The 17268-nt window shown below is 34.2% G+C and overlaps 2 protein-coding genes across 4 annotated transcripts; one reads left to right on the top strand and one right to left on the bottom strand.

Moving 5' to 3' along the window:
* Nucleotides 1-4452: 4452 nt before the first annotated feature.
* Nucleotides 4453-5370, bottom strand: LOC107960952 (uncharacterized). Its single transcript, XM_016897201.1, has 2 exons — nt 4855-5370; nt 4453-4737 (listed from the first exon to the last, which is right to left on the bottom strand). The coding sequence occupies exons 1-2, from the start codon at nt 5368-5370 to the stop codon at nt 4453-4455; spliced, it is 801 nt and encodes a 266-aa protein (XP_016752690.1).
* Nucleotides 5371-10293: 4923 nt separating this feature from the next.
* Nucleotides 10294-17051, top strand: LOC107959768 (putative deoxyribonuclease TATDN1). 3 transcript variants are annotated; one of them, XM_016895904.2, is made up of 17 exons: nt 10294-10439; nt 10527-10767; nt 11025-11095; nt 11220-11314; nt 11612-11669; nt 11765-11808; nt 11922-12002; nt 12465-12535; nt 12641-12751; nt 12918-13000; nt 13264-13480; nt 13663-13741; nt 13962-14023; nt 14125-14224; nt 14343-14384; nt 15943-16035; nt 16835-17051. In XM_016895904.2, the coding sequence occupies exons 2-17, from the start codon at nt 10757-10759 to the stop codon at nt 16838-16840; spliced, it is 1224 nt and encodes a 407-aa protein (XP_016751393.1). In that variant the 5' UTR covers nt 10294-10439; nt 10527-10756; the 3' UTR covers nt 16841-17051. The 3 variants fall into 3 exon arrangements, with proteins under 3 accessions (XP_016751393.1, XP_016751394.1, XP_040970267.1); XM_016895905.2 differs by having other exon boundaries at nt 10894-11095; XM_041114333.1 differs by lacking the exon at nt 11922-12002.
* Nucleotides 17052-17268: the final 217 nt, after the last annotated feature.

The raw sequence follows: 17268 nt of genomic DNA, 5'->3' as shown, positions 1-17268 counted from the left end.
ATCTGACCATGACGAATGGCCCTTAACCTCTTTTCCTCAATCAAGATCAACTGATCTTATCACGATTGTTCCTATTCAGCTTCATCTAACTTTATCTCTGACAAGACTCGGAGAGACGGTATTTCCACTTCAATGGGTAACACTGCTTCCATCCCATAAACCAACGAGAAAAGAGTTGCCCTAATAGAGGTTCTGACAGATATTCGATAGACAAAGAGTGCAAACGGTAGTTTTTCATGCCAATCTCTATAAGTCTCAGTCATCTTCTCCACTATCCTCTTGATGTTCTTGTTGGCTGCTTCTACTGCCCCATTCATTTTTGAGCGATATGGAGAAGAGTTATGATTCTTAATCTTGAACTGACTGCAAACTTCTGCTATCGTTCTGTTGTTCAAGTTCAATGTATTGTCTGATATGATCCTTTCAGGTATCCCATACCGACAAATGATCTCTTTCTTCAAGAATCGACTCACAGCCAACTTAGTAACATTCACATAAGAAGTAGCCTCTACCCACTTCGTGAAGTAATCAATGACCACAAAAATAAAGCGATGCCCATTTGAAGCTTTTGGTGATATTGGCCCAATGACATCCATGCCCCACATAGAAAAAGGCCATGGAGAAGTCATAACGTGTAGAGGTGAAAGTGGTACATGAATCTTTTCTCCATAAATCTGACATTTATGGCATTTTTTGGCGTAGTTGATACAATCCCCTTTCAAAGTAGACCAATAATATCCAAACCTCATGATTTGTCTAGCCATCATGAAACCATTAGCGTGTACCCCGCAAACACCCTCGTGAACTTCTTCCAAGATTAACTTAGCTCCCACAGCGTCAACACATCTCAACAGTACTTGGTCCTTTCTTCTTTTGTACAAGATGTCCCCATCCAAAATGTAGTCGCAGACTAATCTCCTTAAAGTTCTCTTATCATTTTCAGTTGTCTGTTCTGGGTATTTACGATCTCTCACATATCGTAATATATCCTGATACCAAGGGTTATCATCCTTTTCTTCTTCCTCAATGTTACAACAGTGAGCTGGAGCCTCAAAGATACTCATCTAAATGGGTCTCATCTCCTCCTCTTTATTCACTTTAATCATTGAAGCCAAGGTTGCTAGAGTATCTGCCATCTGGTTTTTGTCTCGTGGGATATAATTGAAAGTGATGTCATCGAACTCCTCAAGTAACCCCAAAACTACCTTTCGATAATTGATCAATTTAGGATCCCTTGTCTCCCATTCACCTTTAAGCTGGTAAATTACCAACGCGGAGTCTCCATAAACTTCCAAGGTTCTTATTCTTCGCTCTATAGCCGCTCGGAGTCCCATGATGCACGCTTCATACTCGGCCATATTGTTTGTGCAATCAAAATCCAACTTGCACGTGAATGGATAATAATCACCATTTAGGGATACCAAGACTGCCCCAGTTCCATTTCCTACTGCATTGGATGCCCCATCAAAGCTCAACTTCCAAGGATAATCCTCTGTAGCTGCTACACACATCAACTCCTCATTTGGGAAATCAAAATTCAACGGCTCATAGTCTTCTAGAGCTCTACTAGCCAGAAATTCTGCTATCGCACTTCCTTTTATAGCCTTCTGGCTCACATAAACTATGTCAAACTTTGAAAGCAGAATTTGCCACCTCGCCATTCTTCCATTCAAAGCTGTTCACTCCATCATATACTTCAGAGGATCAAGTTTTGAAATAAGCCAAGTAGTATGATACAACATATATTGCCTCAACCTTCGAGTCGTCCAGATTAAAGCACAGCACAATTTCTCAATTGGCGAATATCTCATCTCACACTCTGTGAATTTCTTGCTGAGGTAGTATATCGCCTTCTCCTTTCTTCCCGGCTCGTCATGTTGGCCAAGCATACATCCCATAGAATTGCTAAACAATGATAAGTACAGAATTAATGGTCTACCTAGATTAGGTGGAGATAACACAAGAGCATTTAACAAGTATTGCTTAACCTTATCGAAAGCACTTTGGCATTCCTCATCCCAAGTACCTTGGTTGTGTCTTAAGGAGGCGAAATATAAGGTCACATTTCTCAGTTAATTGTGAAATAAACTGAGCAATATAATTTAACCTTCCAAGAAAACCTCGAACTTCTTTTTGAGTACGCGGTGAAGGCAAATCTTGTATGGCTTTAACTTTGTCTGAATCAACTTCTATTCCTTTTTCACTGACCACAAAACCTAGTAACTTCCCCGACTTGGCTCCGAAAGTGCATTTTGCAGTATTAAGTTTTAACTGAAACTTCCTTAATCTCAAGAATAGTTTCTTTAAAACCTCAATATGTTCCTCCTCTGTTCGAGATTTGGCAATCATATCATCAACATACACCTCAATTTCCTTGTGCATCATATCGTGAAATAAGGTCACCATAGCCCTTTGGTATGTTGCCCTTGCATTCTTTAGCCCAAAGGGCATACCTTATAACAGAAAGTACCTCACAAGGTTATGAAGGTGGTTTTGTCCATGTCTTCAGGATGCATCTTTATCTGATTGTACCCTGAAAAACCATCCATGAAGGAGAACAACGAATATCCCGCTGTGTTGTCTACCAAAATGTCTATGTGAGGCAGAGGGAAATTATCTTTTGGGCTAGCTTTGTTCAGATCCCTGTAATCAACACACATTCATACCTTTCCATCATTCTTAGGAACTGGTACAATGTTAACTACCCATTCAGAATACTTCACCTCTTGTAAGAATCCTGCATCGAACTGTTTCTTGACTTCATCCATTATTTTTAATACGATATCTGGTCTCATTCTTCGCAACTTCTGTTGAACTGGTTTAGAATCTTGTCTTATTGGAAGACGATGCACCACAATATCAGTATTTAACCCTGCATATCTTGATAGGACCATGCGAAGATATCCTTGAACTCACGTAACAACTCAATCAGTCCTTACCTTATATCATCAGCAATACGCGTGCCAATTTTCACCTCTTTCCCTTCCTCTAGGGCTACATTCTCTACTGCCTTTTTCTCATGTGGCATGATTTGTTTCTCCTCCTGTTTTACCATCCTCAAAAGATCTAGAGACACATCACAATCCTGGACATCTTCAAAATCCTGTGATTCCTCTAAACACATGTCTTGCTCACGAAAGAAATCAAGATTTGTAATATCAATGCTCATGTCATTGATATTTAGGGACCTGTGAAGTATAAAGAATATACAAAGAATGAATGAATTTAAGAATGATTATTTATGTACTACGAATGAAAGAATAAGAATTGTAAAAGTTTAACGGAATATTGGTTGATAAAAATGAAACAATACTCGTTCAAATTGATAAAAGTTATGTTTTATTAAAAAAATAATAGATGATCGTAAGCCCATTTCACAAATGTAATCCTATTACTCCTAGGCCCTAGAGTAACAAGAATGTTTCGAGAATTATTCTGAAAAATTCCTAAAGACTACAGGTAGTTTCTCCGCAGTCTAATTGTTCAGAGAGCTTCCCGGTTCGTAAGGGCGAATGACCTCAAGGTTTCCTTGATCAGTCCCTTCTTCATGTATGGCATTGATGGAATGATTTTTATTTCCAAACACCCCCATCTCCAGGTAAGCTATCCCTCCTGATACAAAAGTCTAGGATATGTAAGGGAGCGTCTTCTTTTCGCTTAGTCGTGACCCTCTTCTCTCTTTCTTTCTCTTTTTAACCTTAATTAGGGTCTTTTTATGGATTATAATGCATGTGATGTGATGCAATGCAAATGCATGAATGCAAAAGAAAAGAAGATGTTGATCTTGAATTCAATTCCATTAGAATAACTTTTCTAGAAAAACAAATTTCTTTACATGAAAATAGATTACATATACGGTCTTGCCCTTCATAGTCCAAGTAAACGCTGATCTTTTCTTCATGGTCGAATCCTGTAAATTCTCCAAAAGATGCCTTTGCTAGCTCATTGCTGCTTAATCTGAGCCTCAATTTCTTGCTTGCTTATCTTCATGATACTCATCAAAAAGTGTCGGCTCTTGGATAATCTTCGTTGGTAATTAAATCAAGTCATGTATTCCTTCATGGACTTTCGGCTTTCTCTTGTCATGCCTTTGTTGGCTTGAATCTCTGGCAATTACATCATGTATTCCTCCGTGGACTACCAGCTTTCTCTCATCGTGTTTACTTGGACTATATTTAGTCGACCGCACTATAATCCACTTTATCAAGAAATTCGTTTCCTTATGACAAACTATTCTATTTAGGAATTGAATTTCGAATCAACACCTTCTTTTCTTTGATGTAATATAATGCAAATGCATGAATACAAAAAGGTATCGATCTCGATTCAGTTTCATTTTAAAAAACGTTATTTAAAGAACAAAAGTCTTTTCATAAAGCGGATTACAAATACGCTTTCGCTCGTAGGCCCAGAGTCTTAACCCTACCTAATAACAAAGCTAACTCTCGACCTCTATCTGAACTGCCTCGCTTTATATTGCTTTAGGATGAGTAACGGTGCATAGCCAACGACTCCCCAAATCCCAAGAAGAGGTACCCAATCAAAACTACCGCAACGATAAAGGACTTCATTAGGAGTCATCCAAGGTGCTTTCCACAAAACCTCCTCCTCTCGAAGATTCTGAAGAATATCCATCCACTTTTCTTCTGTAATATCGTCTCTCCTTGGTGTAGTTGTTGCTTCCTTTAAGGGGGAATAACCCTCAAAGAACACTCGGCAAGGAACCTTCTCAAGCTTCTAAAAGTGACTATGGAACCATACTAACAACAACTGTGCGCATCCAATGAATCTACTTCACTGGCTTTCTGACATGTACTTCAAGGATCTAAACGTCTCAGCTAGGATTGCTAGCACCGGTGTGTTCTGTTTACCAATACGATCAAACAAATCTGCGACTGCCTCATCTATGTACCCTATCGCCTTCGGGAAAATCACCAAGCCGTAAATACTTAAGGCCAAAACGTTGACCTTCTTCGCCACATCTGGGTGTGTCAATATCAGATCCTTCAAAATGGCCCACGGAATGCACTTACTATCGCCCTTTTGCTGCACTCGAGCTACAGTCCACTGCTCACTCATCCCTGTGATCATCACTAATTTCCTCACGAAAATTGGGAGACTAGCAGGCCTAACATAAGCTTTGTTACCTTGAATTCTCGGACAGCGAAGCAAGGTTGTATACTCCTCCAAAGTAGGCACTACATCTACCTCTCCAAATGTAAAGCAATTATAAGCAGCGTTCCAGAACTGTACCATAGCTCGAAACAGATGCTTATCTACCTTAATGTCTAACAAATAAGAAAGATCTCTATAAGTCTGAAAGAAAAGCTGTCTAGCCTCGTCATCCCATTGGGCCCAAATGTCCTTCATCTCCCGAAAATATTCTGTGTCGAACTGATACGAGTAAAGTCCCACAACTCTGATGTATATCCCTCGGTGACACTATCTCCTTTCTCTAACTGGATTTTCTCTAACCACGCACAAACGGAAGAGTTGTCCTCCACTTTAAGATATTCGTTCCTTATTACAAAACTTCCTAACTCAGAAATCGAACCTTGAATTGACACCATTTAATGATGAATGATATGCGATGATGACAAAATACAAAAATAAGTCGGTATCATATAAAAAGATGTAACAAACAAGCACTTATAAAGGTAGGTACTAAAGGTCATCACCATACTACCTAGAGCAAGCACTTAAAGTTCACTATATGTAGTTCAGTTCTAAAGCAAGGGTACCTAAATCAGCAGATTCCTCGATCCTCACCCATTATAGGCTCATATGGACCAAGTTCAGTTTAGAAGGATACATTTCCCTATGACCATGCGGAGATGAAAATCTCACGAAGACATAGGTACAAATATATCCCGGAAGTAATCCACTAACTCATGGGAGGTGAAAACCTCACGAAAGCTTAGCTTCTCACTCCTACTTAAGGGTGCGACTACAACGGTCATGCAAATGCAATGTACGGCAATAAGGTAACAAACATATGTAGCAAACACATGTAAAAAGAATCTAATTTTAAATTTTCCAAACTTCCAACATTAAGACAGAAAATACTCAATTTCTTGGCTTGACTCTCTTAAGTCCCCAGCGGAGTCGCCAAGCTGTCAAAACCATTTTTTAAAGGGATGTTTGAAAAACGGGGATTCACTTTTGAAAAATGAAAACAGGAGTCGCCACCAACCTTTTTAGGTGTGATTGGATCACCTTATAAAATGTTTTGGTCTATGAAAATTAAGAAAACAGGTTCCGGAGTCGGTTACGTACGAGGAAGGATTAGCACCCTCGCAACGCCAAAAATTGGTACCAAATTGAATAGTTTTCTGTCTTAATGTCAAAAATTTTAAAGGATTTAAAAATAGGATCCCTTTTTTAAACCCGAAATTATTTAAGTTGAAAAATCGAGATTCCTTAGCTCCGAAATAATACAAACATCACATCCAGCATGATAGGACACGATATTCTTAAACTCTCGTAACTGAAATCATCTCGTGATTTACAAAATCTATTTAGAAGGATACTTTAGGCATTTAGACAAACGGGAAATCGCAACCCAGCATGTTAGGGCACTATTTCCCGAATTCCTAAATACGAAAAACATTGCCTCATTTTAGAAAAACTTTTGGATAAAATATGACAATTAAATGAAATATATTTTTTTAAATAATGATTTGAATAAAATTTAAAAAAATAATTTACTAAGAGTAATACTAAAAAATTTATTAAAAATGAAAGAGTTTGATATGATACTAAAATTATTTAAAAAAATTAAAATATATAAAAAAAATTAGGGAAACATGGATTAAATCAAAATAAAAAGGGTTGAAAAACGAAAATGAACAAAGAATAAAATAAGAACAAACCGTAGAAAATAAGAACGTAAGAGGGAGAGAAATTTGAGTGAAAGCTCTCAAAAATTTTTATTGTTTCCCAAAACTCCAGTGTCTACAATGAAGGGAGAGGCCTCTATTTATAGTTGAACCTCCTCAAATCCAGCGATACAGATCAATTACATCAACAGTTAAGATTAAAAGGTATCTACAAATTAAATCTCTAAGATTACAAAATCATATCTTCTAAGATTGCATATCATATCTAAGATTGCAATCATATCTAAGATTGTATCATATTTAAGATTGCATATTATATCTAAGATTGCATATCGTTGAAGATTATATTTTCATATGAGTCAAGCTTGTAGATGGACCTTAAATCTTTTCAAGTAATGGGCCATTCCGATCGGGCCAAATTATATTTGTAATTCTGGACTGAACTTGGACTTTTTTTTTGGATTTATTATTTTTGTTTTTGGACTTATTTCTAGGCCTGGGCAAAATTGAGTGTCTACATCTTTGGGAGAAATTCATTCTTCCAATATGATCTTATTTTGTCTCATGGTAGCCATTACATCTTCATTCATGAAAACTCAATTGCTATCAATTAATAATCAAGTCATTTATCACAAAGACAAATGACTCATGGTCATGTTTACTTTTCATCTACATGTAATGCAAATAAGAGGATATCATTTACCCATTTTTTGGGCTATGAATTCCACTATTGTAAATGATGCTACATACTGCAAAAGTTGTATACCCAACACACCAGCTTTCGATTCCTTGTCTATTTGAACTCAGGCTTTTTACTTACATCAAAGTATACAAGTCATGCATACATTGTCCATCATCCACTTGGGATTAAGGTATGTCACACTATGAATGTCACAAGTGAATAAATCCATAAAGGGATATAGGGTATATTCTACTTAGGTTTTTTCTGATGTACTGTTGGTCCAATTAATCACATCTATGTCTTTATCTTTTAGAAGTCATTTGTTCCTATACTCAAGTTAAAATATCTCCTCAATTAGACTTGATAAGTGACATATTAGTCTTTCAATCAATTTAATTTTCTGTTAAACTAAGGAAATATTTAGGTTTATCTAATAATACAAGTTGTATTTTCATATTATGATCCAACTACATTGTGTTGTATTAGTTAAATGTTAGATAGCCAATGAGTCAATATTTGCGTCTATTTTGTTTTGCATGCAAAAACATTGAGGACAATATACGAAGGGTATTAACGTAACTAATGGATATTATTAAACCAATTTGTTTGAAAAATACAAGTATAAAAATGAATATACTACACTTAGAACACTAGATCCAACAGTATCCCACTTGTCCTAGTGAAGTAGAAAAGTCATATTTCGCATTCTCATGCTCTCTACATGTTTCTCGAAACTCTTAGCTATTAGAGTCTTGCTAAATGGGTCCTCAAGGTTGTCCTCTTATGCAAATTTGACTACATCTACTATTCCATCTGCTATTTTTTCCCTTATGATATGATACTTTCTATGAATGTATTTTTCCCCCTTGTGGTTTTTAATTTTCTTGGTGTTAGTTATTATCACACTGCTATCATAATACAGTGTGATAATTTTTCCATAATAGGAACAACTTCAATATTCATAACGAACTTTTGTAGTCATATTGTCTTTTTTTTAACCTTAGAAGCAGTCACATATTTTGCCTCCATAGTGGAGTTAATAATACAACTCTATTTGACATCACCCTCCACACCTGGGGAATATTTTGATGTTTCGAGCATTAATTAGTGATTTTTGCAATATTGCGAGGCAAACATGAAATTATTCACAACTCAAGTTGAAATAGACACTCTCATTTCCAAGAATGACCTTTTGAGTAGAATAACCATATTTGAGATAATAAATGACATTTCTTTGTTTTTCCTTCACTCGAAGAAAATTACACTACAGGAAAATAGAGCTTTAGCGGCGTTTTATCAAAAAACGCCGTAAAAATTGTAAAACTCATAGCAATAGCGGCGTTTTACCAAAAACGCCACTAAAAACAGAGCAATAGCGGCGTTTTAGTAAAAAACGCCGCAAAAAACAGAGCATTAGCGGCGCTTTTGGCAAAACGCCGCTAAAAACAGAGCATTAGCGGCGCTTTTGGCAAAACGCCGCTAAAAACCAGAGCATTAGCGGCGCTTTTGGCAAAACGCCGCTAAAAGTCATATAACCCCTAAACCCCAAAAAATCATAAACACTAATCTATAACCCTTAAAACAATAATTATTAAAATTTATGGTTATACAATATATTAAATATTTTCTTATATAATCATAAAAGAGATAGTATTGAATTTAAAATATCGAATTAATTATCATTATAGTTTATGGTTTATTGTTTAAGATATATGGTTTAGGGTTTAAGGTTTATGAGTTAACTATGGTTTAAGATATATGGTTTAGGGTTTAAGGTTTAGGAGTTAACTAGTGTTTGAAGGTTTATGATGAATTATGGGTTTAGGGATTATGATTTAGGGTTTAGGGGTTAGTGTTTGAGTTTAAGGTGTAAAGGTTTGAGGTTAAGGGTTAAGGGTTTAGAGTTTAGTGTTTATGAGATAGGGGTTAAAAGGTTTAGGGTTTAGATTGATTAGTATTTTTAATTTATATATTAAATGATTTCTTATGTAATTGTAAAAGAGATAATCTTAATTTGAATATATTAAACTTATGATTATAGTTTAAATTATTTAAGAGATAATAGATATACTTTATATATACATTAAATGGTTTAAGATTTAATCTAAAAATATTTTGATATATTAAAAATAATTCAATTCAAATTAATTCATCTACACTTAATTTGATTAGTTTTAGTCCCTGTGTTTTTCAAATCGATCAAATTTATCTTTTGTACTTTTCAAAATTTAAAATTTTAGTAATGATCACTCAAATGATAGCAATTATATATGTTTGGTTAAATTCTGCTATTAGTCTTGACATTGTGCGTAAAGTTGTAGGTTGAGTTCATGTTATCCAATTAGATCATTCTTGGTCCCTATACTTTTCGACTTTTGAAATTTTAATTTTGACACAAATGACAACCATTAAATCCGTAACTGGCTTTTTGTGAATAATATGTTTGTTACATTATATTTTAGAAATAGTAAAACTTAATGAGTTTAATAGCTACCATTTAATTAATACTACAATTTCAAAATTTCAAAACTACAATGACTAAAAATAATAAAATTAAAGTAAAATGACTAAATCCACAATTTACATATAATTCAATGACTAATAGAAAAATAATAATAATTAAAAATATTTAACTTATTTATATTTAAAAAATTAATAAATATCAAATGAAAATAACATGGATATATTTATAAAAAAATTAAAATAATATCATTAGGTTTAAGTAAATTTACGTTAAGTATTTATAAATTTAATTGGAAATTTAACTTAAACGGGGTCGTTTTCCATTTACATTTTTCGCCAAAACCCTAGCATTTGCCTCAACACATTTTTATCGCCTCAGACTCTCTGTTTTTACTTAATTTCTGATTCTTCACTTTCATTACTTCAAACTCTCGCAGTGATGAGACCTCCAAGAGGTAAGTAACCAACGTCTCTTACGTTTCCTATCATTTTTAGTTACAGACTCTCGTTATGGCATTCCTAATGGTTTAATCATGTTTCAGGCCGTGGTGGTGGTGGGTTTAGGGGCAGAGGTGATGGTGGAAGAGGGAGAGGAAGAGGAGGTGGTGGAAGAGGTGGTGATAGGGGTGGTAGTGCCATGAAATCCCGCGGCGGTGGCTGTTGTCTGAGCAAAGAACGCAGGAGATACTTTGTATCATTCAACCTTCTTTGGTTTCTGAACAAAATTGACAAAATATTATTGCTTACTTTCAGAGGCTAATCAAAGGTTACTATGGGATTGAGGTAAACTTAATTTTCCTTCAAATTTTTAGCCCTGGGTTGTAAAATGGTCTCATTTCTGTGTGTTGGTGTTCCTTGTATAACTGGACAAATTCTAGAAATTGTTTGCTTTGTCAAATGCCTTTTTAGGAGTGAAGACTTTTATGTGAACGTTACACCTAGGGAAATTCAATTCCAAAGTTTTCCACATTGAAGCATAATAAACTAGCCTCTGAAATTGGTGCCTTCATAAAAGATTGCTCTGTCAAATGCCCTTGTAGGAACATCTTCACAGGTATCCGTTTCAATTTTTCTGTCCCAAAATACACAGATATCGCCGTCAACTTCACAGGTAACTCTTTCACACATTTCATCGAATAGGTCATGCTCTATTCCGATCTTTGTCTTCAATTCATCTTTCTTTCTCAATCTGTGCTTCTTATTCTCCACTTGGATTATCCTTTATTCGCACACAGATGGCATGTTTAAAGGCATTTATAACGGCAAGCAACATCACGTTTCTGATATTGCTACTGTTCTGAGTCGAGCTTGGAACGTCGATCGAATTATCGTCAGTTACCCCATCTTTCATATTCTCTTTGCATTTTACTATGTTTGGTTATTGAATTATTGTAATAGTTCAGTTCCATTGGAAGCTTAGAGTTTTAGTGAGCTCGTGGACTCTTAATAAATTTGAGTTCATTTCTTTATGAAATTATTGAGATGGTATTTTAATTTTCTGAACCCCGAATGAAAGTATTTTCTCTGAAGCGGCTGGAAATAATTTCGACTTGTACAAAAGAATAATGAGTTTCAATTTTTATGTTGATGGAAACGTATAATTCATGGTAATAGATTTGTTGTGCAGGTTACGGGTGGTTCCCTTGAGGAGTCAAAGGAAGCTCTTGCTATTGCAGAAACTGATGGTCTATTTATAGTGCTTTATTTGTTGCAACGTCTGCCTTTTATTTTGCTTTAGAATGTGTTTTGCTCATTGTCGAAGGTTTGATATTCATTACAGGGAGGCTTTTCTGCACAGTTGGAGTGCACCCAACTAGATGCAAGGTTAGTCTTATTTCTAGAAACGTTGTCTTTGGTCCTTTTGTTTTTGGATTACATGTTTAACTGTGTGGTTTGTCAGCAAAATTTGTCAACATGGCTTCATATATTTTATTTAGGAGTTTGAAGAGAGTGGGGATCCTAAAAAACATTTTCAAGCTCTTTTGGCATTGGCTAAGGAGGGAATTCAAAAAGGGAAGGCGTGTTTTCCTTATTAGTCATTGAACTTTAAATTTAGCGACATTTTAGATTTTGCATTCTCATTCTGGCCTGTTGATGTGAGATGTGAACACTTGTGGAAATTTATACATTCAGATGTTTGAATTTCAGCTGTTAGCTGCTTTCTGTGCAGAATTGTTGTTTAGACAATTGAAAGATCTTAGAACATACTAGTGCTCTGTTTTCCCTTCTTTCTTTTCATATGTACTTTCTTCATACCTTCTCGTTCATTTAATTGTTTCCCTAGCATGTATGTAGGATTTCTGTTGGAGGAAAAATAATAACGCAATTTATGTTATTAATTGCTAGGATAAAGTAGTTTTCTTTTAATCAGTTTATATAGGTCCAAAAAGATCTAGTAACCTATTGCATATCTACATTTTATCAGGATTGTAATCTTAGTCTTACTATAGTTAGATACTATGAATTTTGCCTTAACTTAGGTGGTTGCAATTGGTGAATGTGGATTGGATTATGACAGGCTTCACTTTTGCCCACCAGAAGTTCAAAAGAAGTAAGTGGCTGCCATGAGAAAGGATTATGCTCCTTCTCTTATTTTATATTTGTTTGTTTTCTTCTGTATAATTAAACATTTCTAACTTTTCTTTGCCAAAACTAGGTATTTTGAGAAGCAGTTTGAATTAGCATATGCCACAAAGCTGCCCATGTTTCTGCATATGCGTGCAGCTGCAGAAGATTTCTGTGAAATTATGGAACGAAATATTAACAAGTTAGATTTCTGAATCTTTCCTACACTAGTGAAAATCTCTTCATTTTTGTGCCTGCTAGCACTGTAAACCATCTTTGTTCTTGAATATGAAAAGAATATTAGTTAATTGGTTTATAGTTAACGTGTAAATGCTGAAGTCTGCTGTTTTTTTTTTTCACTTTGAAAGGTTCACTGGTGGGGTTACTCATTCATTTACCGGTAGTGCTGAAGACCGTGATAAGCTTCTCTCATTTCATAACATGTATATAGGTGAGAATGCAACTTATACACGCCATCTTCACCTAACAGGTCTTGTTGCTATGCATGCAGTGATATGGCATCTGCTGGCTACCTTGTATCTTCCAACTATTGTCTTTTATTCAGGCGATAGCTTTGAGCACACTTACATTTCTTCACTCAGTCAAACAAGTTGATTGAAATGATATTTCCTTCTTGTTTGAAGTCATTCATTGCTATAGATATATTGGGCTCCTGTAAACCTAGCGAGTCTTTTAGCTTTGGTTATTTTACAGGTGTAAATGGATGCTCTCTGAAGATGGCTGAAAATCTTGATGTTGTGAGGGGCATACCTGTTGAAAGAATGATGATTGAGACTGATTCTCCATATTGTGAAATCAAGAGTACTCATGCTGGGATTAATTTTGTGAAATCCTTATGGCCTTCTAAGAAGAAAGAGAAGTATGACAAAGAGTGTCTTGTTAAAGGGCGTAATGAACCTTGTTTAGTGCTGTGAGTGAAACTGCTTTTTCCAGTGTAGCAGAATAACTAATAATTTTTTCTTAACTTAAAAATTTTTACTGAAAATATATTATTCAGGAAACTTTTTTGAAAATATATATATGTGTACTTTTGCATGAGTTATATATATATGTATATACATTTTTCAAATATTTAACACAATGTTTTTGCAGTGTTAAAGCAACAATTGAGAGGTACAAAAAGGCTTCTGATTCCTCCAATACTGGGTCAGTTGCTGAAGTTAATGCTCAGGTATTAACTCACTTAATCTTCATTGTTTTCTTTTAGCGAGTCCCTTTAATTTCAATTTGCATTCAAATAAGTCCTTAATTTTAACATTTCTCTAGAGAAGCTGTGAACCTTTAATATAAATAGTTCTTTGCTTGACTAGCTTTTTACTACCTGGTTTTGTTAACTCCTTGGTTTACTTAATAAAATTTCTTTGGTAATGCCATGCGGATGTAAATCTCAGTTCTATCAGCAAGAAGCTGAGAAACTCCGAAATCAAATCCGGAATTTGCAGAATACAAACAGATTACTTCCTCATGGCTTTAATTCATTTTCATCATATATAATTTTATTTCAAAACCCTTGTTGTTTGACAGAGCTATATGCATATATATATATGTTTGCAGGCACATGCTGGGGGAGTCCGTAGGGGGATTGCCTATGAAAGAGCTTAAGAGCTTGGAGAGTCGTTTAGAAAAAGGAATTAGCAGAATCCGTTCCAAAAAGGTATCTCATAATAATTTATGTAATTAAAAGAGTCCCTTTAAGATGATTAATAATTATTATTATTGCTACTGACAAATTTTCCTTCTCCTTTAATTTATTCCCCTCTAAACTCTACCAGAATGAGCTGTTGTTTGCTGAAATAGAGTATATGCAGAAAAAGGTAAGTATCTTTTTCCGTTCTTGTTGCTCTTCACATCGCTATTTAATCCAAAACTGATATTTTGTGTTTTCACAATTCCTAGCTGCTGCTAGTTTTCACTCTCACGCCTAATATTTCTTATGCTTCTCAACACTCAATATCTATTTCTCACTTATACTTCTTTTTTCTTTGCTCACTTATACACACTACACATCTAAACGTGTATGTATATAGGCTATATAAAACGACTTAGAGGCTTAACCTTGCTGCCATACTTTCAGCAAGCTACCACCTTGCTTAGGTTCTTGCCACATTGTTTCTATCCATGCATTGTCAATTTAAAACCATTTATAACTTTCCACCTAGCAAGCCAACTTATCAACTTATCTCTATGATTAGCCGACCTTGAAGTGGATTTGACTTTTAACACTTCCCCTCAAATCCAGCTTTTTCATTATATGTTTTTCTTTTAAGTTTGTGGAATATGTTTGTCTTCAGTGAATTTGTAAAGTTATCTGTTAATTAATCTTTCGTCTTGCAATTGACTAGCTGAACGTTTTTATTCTTCACCTTTTCCCAAATAAAATGTTATTTTATATTAATATGCTTGTTTCGGCTGTAAAACACTAGATTCTTTGTAAGAGATAATGTAGATTTGTTGTCAACATAAATTGTAATTGAATCTTTTTGTGTAAGAGATAATTCATTCAAAATATTCTTTAACCAAATTGTTTGACAAGCACCTATATATTCTACTTTAAATGTTGAGAGTGCTATTGTTTGTTTTTCCTTTGATGACCTTGAAAATGTTGCAAAGCCAATATGGAATAAATATCTAAAAGTGCTTTTGCGATCATCCAAGTCTACCATAATCACTATCTGAGTAAATTACTTTGATATCAAAGTAATTTACAATAAATTGGTTATATTATCATGATTTTAACATTCTTGTTTTAATCATATAGTTTATATTAATTTTAGGTATTATTTTGATTAACTTTAGTTTGTTTTATGATTTTTAAATATTATTTGATAAAATTCTAAAATATTTTTCATAAATATTTCCAAAACAAAAAAAAAGAAAAGTTTTTCAATTAAACCCTCTTTTGTATCTAAGAAAGCTGCAACAACAACTAATTAATATTTATTTTCTTTTAATGCTGCTTGTTCCTGAATTTTCCAGGAAAAAGGAAGAAAAATCATTAAACTGTTATATTTTTTAAAAAATATCTGACTTGCTGACTGCAGCAGTAATATAATTATTGCTAACACAATCTCAGAAAATTTTTCCTTATTAAGAGGTAGAGTTAATCCATAAATTAAATTCGAAATTGAAGTTAACTAAAAATTATATGCTATTAAGAGGTAGAGTTAATCCACATAAGTCATATGCTGTTGGGCACTTGGCAACAACTTCTGTTTGTGCTATTATACTGATATTAAATTTTTAGCTGCATCTTTGTCGTTGTTCCCGTGCAGTTAAATGGTATTTACTGCATATTAGTATATGTACGTAAGCAGCAAATATACCTTAAAATCATCTTGAGCTCATTTCGGTTATTTTGGAATTTGATTTCAGGTTAAAATAGTGAAATGCACTGTGAATGACATACCGGTGGACATCTCTTTCAATCAAACGGCTGGTCTATCTGCACTTTGCTTTCTGGAGAAGGTATCATCTAATCATATCCAACATTGATATGTTTAGAATCCGTTTCCATTCCAAACATTGTGGATGTGGTAATCATAATTCATATAATTCACTTGATGCAAAAGATGATTCAAAAGTATAATTCTAAATGGTACATTGTTTCATTTTCTGGCATTAAATTCTAAATGGGCATATAATTCACTTGATGCAAAAGATGATTCAAAAGTATAATTCTAAGGAGCTTAAATACTGTAAATTCTGCATGTAATGAGGTATATCATTAATGTTGTTGATGCATGTAAATACTGTAAATTCTGCATGTAAATGGGCATATAATTCACTTGATGCAAAAGATGATTCAAAAGTATAATTCTAAATGGTACTTTTGTCGAAACAAATTCTAATTCTTGCATATATGATTAATAACATGATTAATAACATGATTAATGGTTCTTCAAATTTTCCAAATGTGTCTTCAAAGTGCTCGAAAATGTCATATTAATGTTGTCCATATATGATTTGAATGCTGGAAATTTACAGCATTTAATTCCCTGCTTGAAGTTGATTAAACCATGCTGTAAATGCAAACATTTATATGCTGTTCACATGCTAAATTAACCATTAGTGAGCTTAAAATTGATCTATTTGAATGTGTTAAATTCATTGTTCAATGCGATGTTATTTCTGCTAATGTATTGAGTATATTAAGTTGTGCAATTTGATGTTATATGTGGCGTTAATATTGACTTGTTAATTGCATATTTTATTATTAATTTGATGTTATATGTATCATTCATTAACTTTTTTTCTTTTTTCTCAGGTTTGAGTTTTTGGTGGATGCATAGTCCAGGATTAGCTGAATTCATGCATAGTGACTTGTTTAAGCTAACTGATTATCTTAAAGTGTGCATTCTATCATTATTTTGTTCTATTTGTATTTTGTATTTTGTATTTTGTTATATTTCTGGTGTAGTATGATAAGTGCGGTATTTTGTTTGGCGGGATATATTTATATCATAGATTATTATTCTTTTCAATATTTTGATAATGAATTTTAATTTTTTTATATTTTTCAGGACTTTTACAATATTTTATAATATTTTATTTTTTTTTATTTTTATGACCTTTAGCGGCGTTTTTCGGGAAAAGCGCCGCTAATGGTCCCGACCTTTAGCTGCGCCATCTATAGCGGCGTTTTTTGCGGCGCTTATAAAAACGCCGCGAAAGTTTTAGTGGCGCTTAAAAGTGCCGCTA

Source organism: Gossypium hirsutum, chromosome A05, assembly GCF_007990345.1.
Source record: "Gossypium hirsutum isolate 1008001.06 chromosome A05, Gossypium_hirsutum_v2.1, whole genome shotgun sequence".
In the NCBI taxonomy this organism is placed as follows: Eukaryota; Viridiplantae; Streptophyta; class Magnoliopsida; order Malvales; family Malvaceae; genus Gossypium; species Gossypium hirsutum.
The sequence above is the reverse complement of the archived record's forward strand: the minus strand, read 5'-3'. Positions and strand labels throughout refer to the sequence as shown.

Excerpts from the sequence above, each read along its gene's own strand:
- LOC107960952 (XM_016897201.1), bottom strand. The coding sequence starts at position 5,370 with ATGAAGGACATTTGGGCCCAATGGGATGACGAGGCTAGACAGCTTTTC. Across the intron at positions 4,738-4,854 it reads TTGGTAAACAGAACACACCG|AAGCTTGAGAAGGTTCCTTG; the intron begins GTGCTAGCAATC and ends AGTCACTTTTAG.
- LOC107959768 (XM_016895904.2), top strand. Across the intron at positions 12,752-12,917 it reads ATGGAACGAAATATTAACAA|GTTCACTGGTGGGGTTACTC; the intron begins GTTAGATTTCTG and ends TCACTTTGAAAG. Across the intron at positions 13,742-13,961 it reads TTGCTGAAGTTAATGCTCAG|TTCTATCAGCAAGAAGCTGA; the intron begins GTATTAACTCAC and ends TGTAAATCTCAG.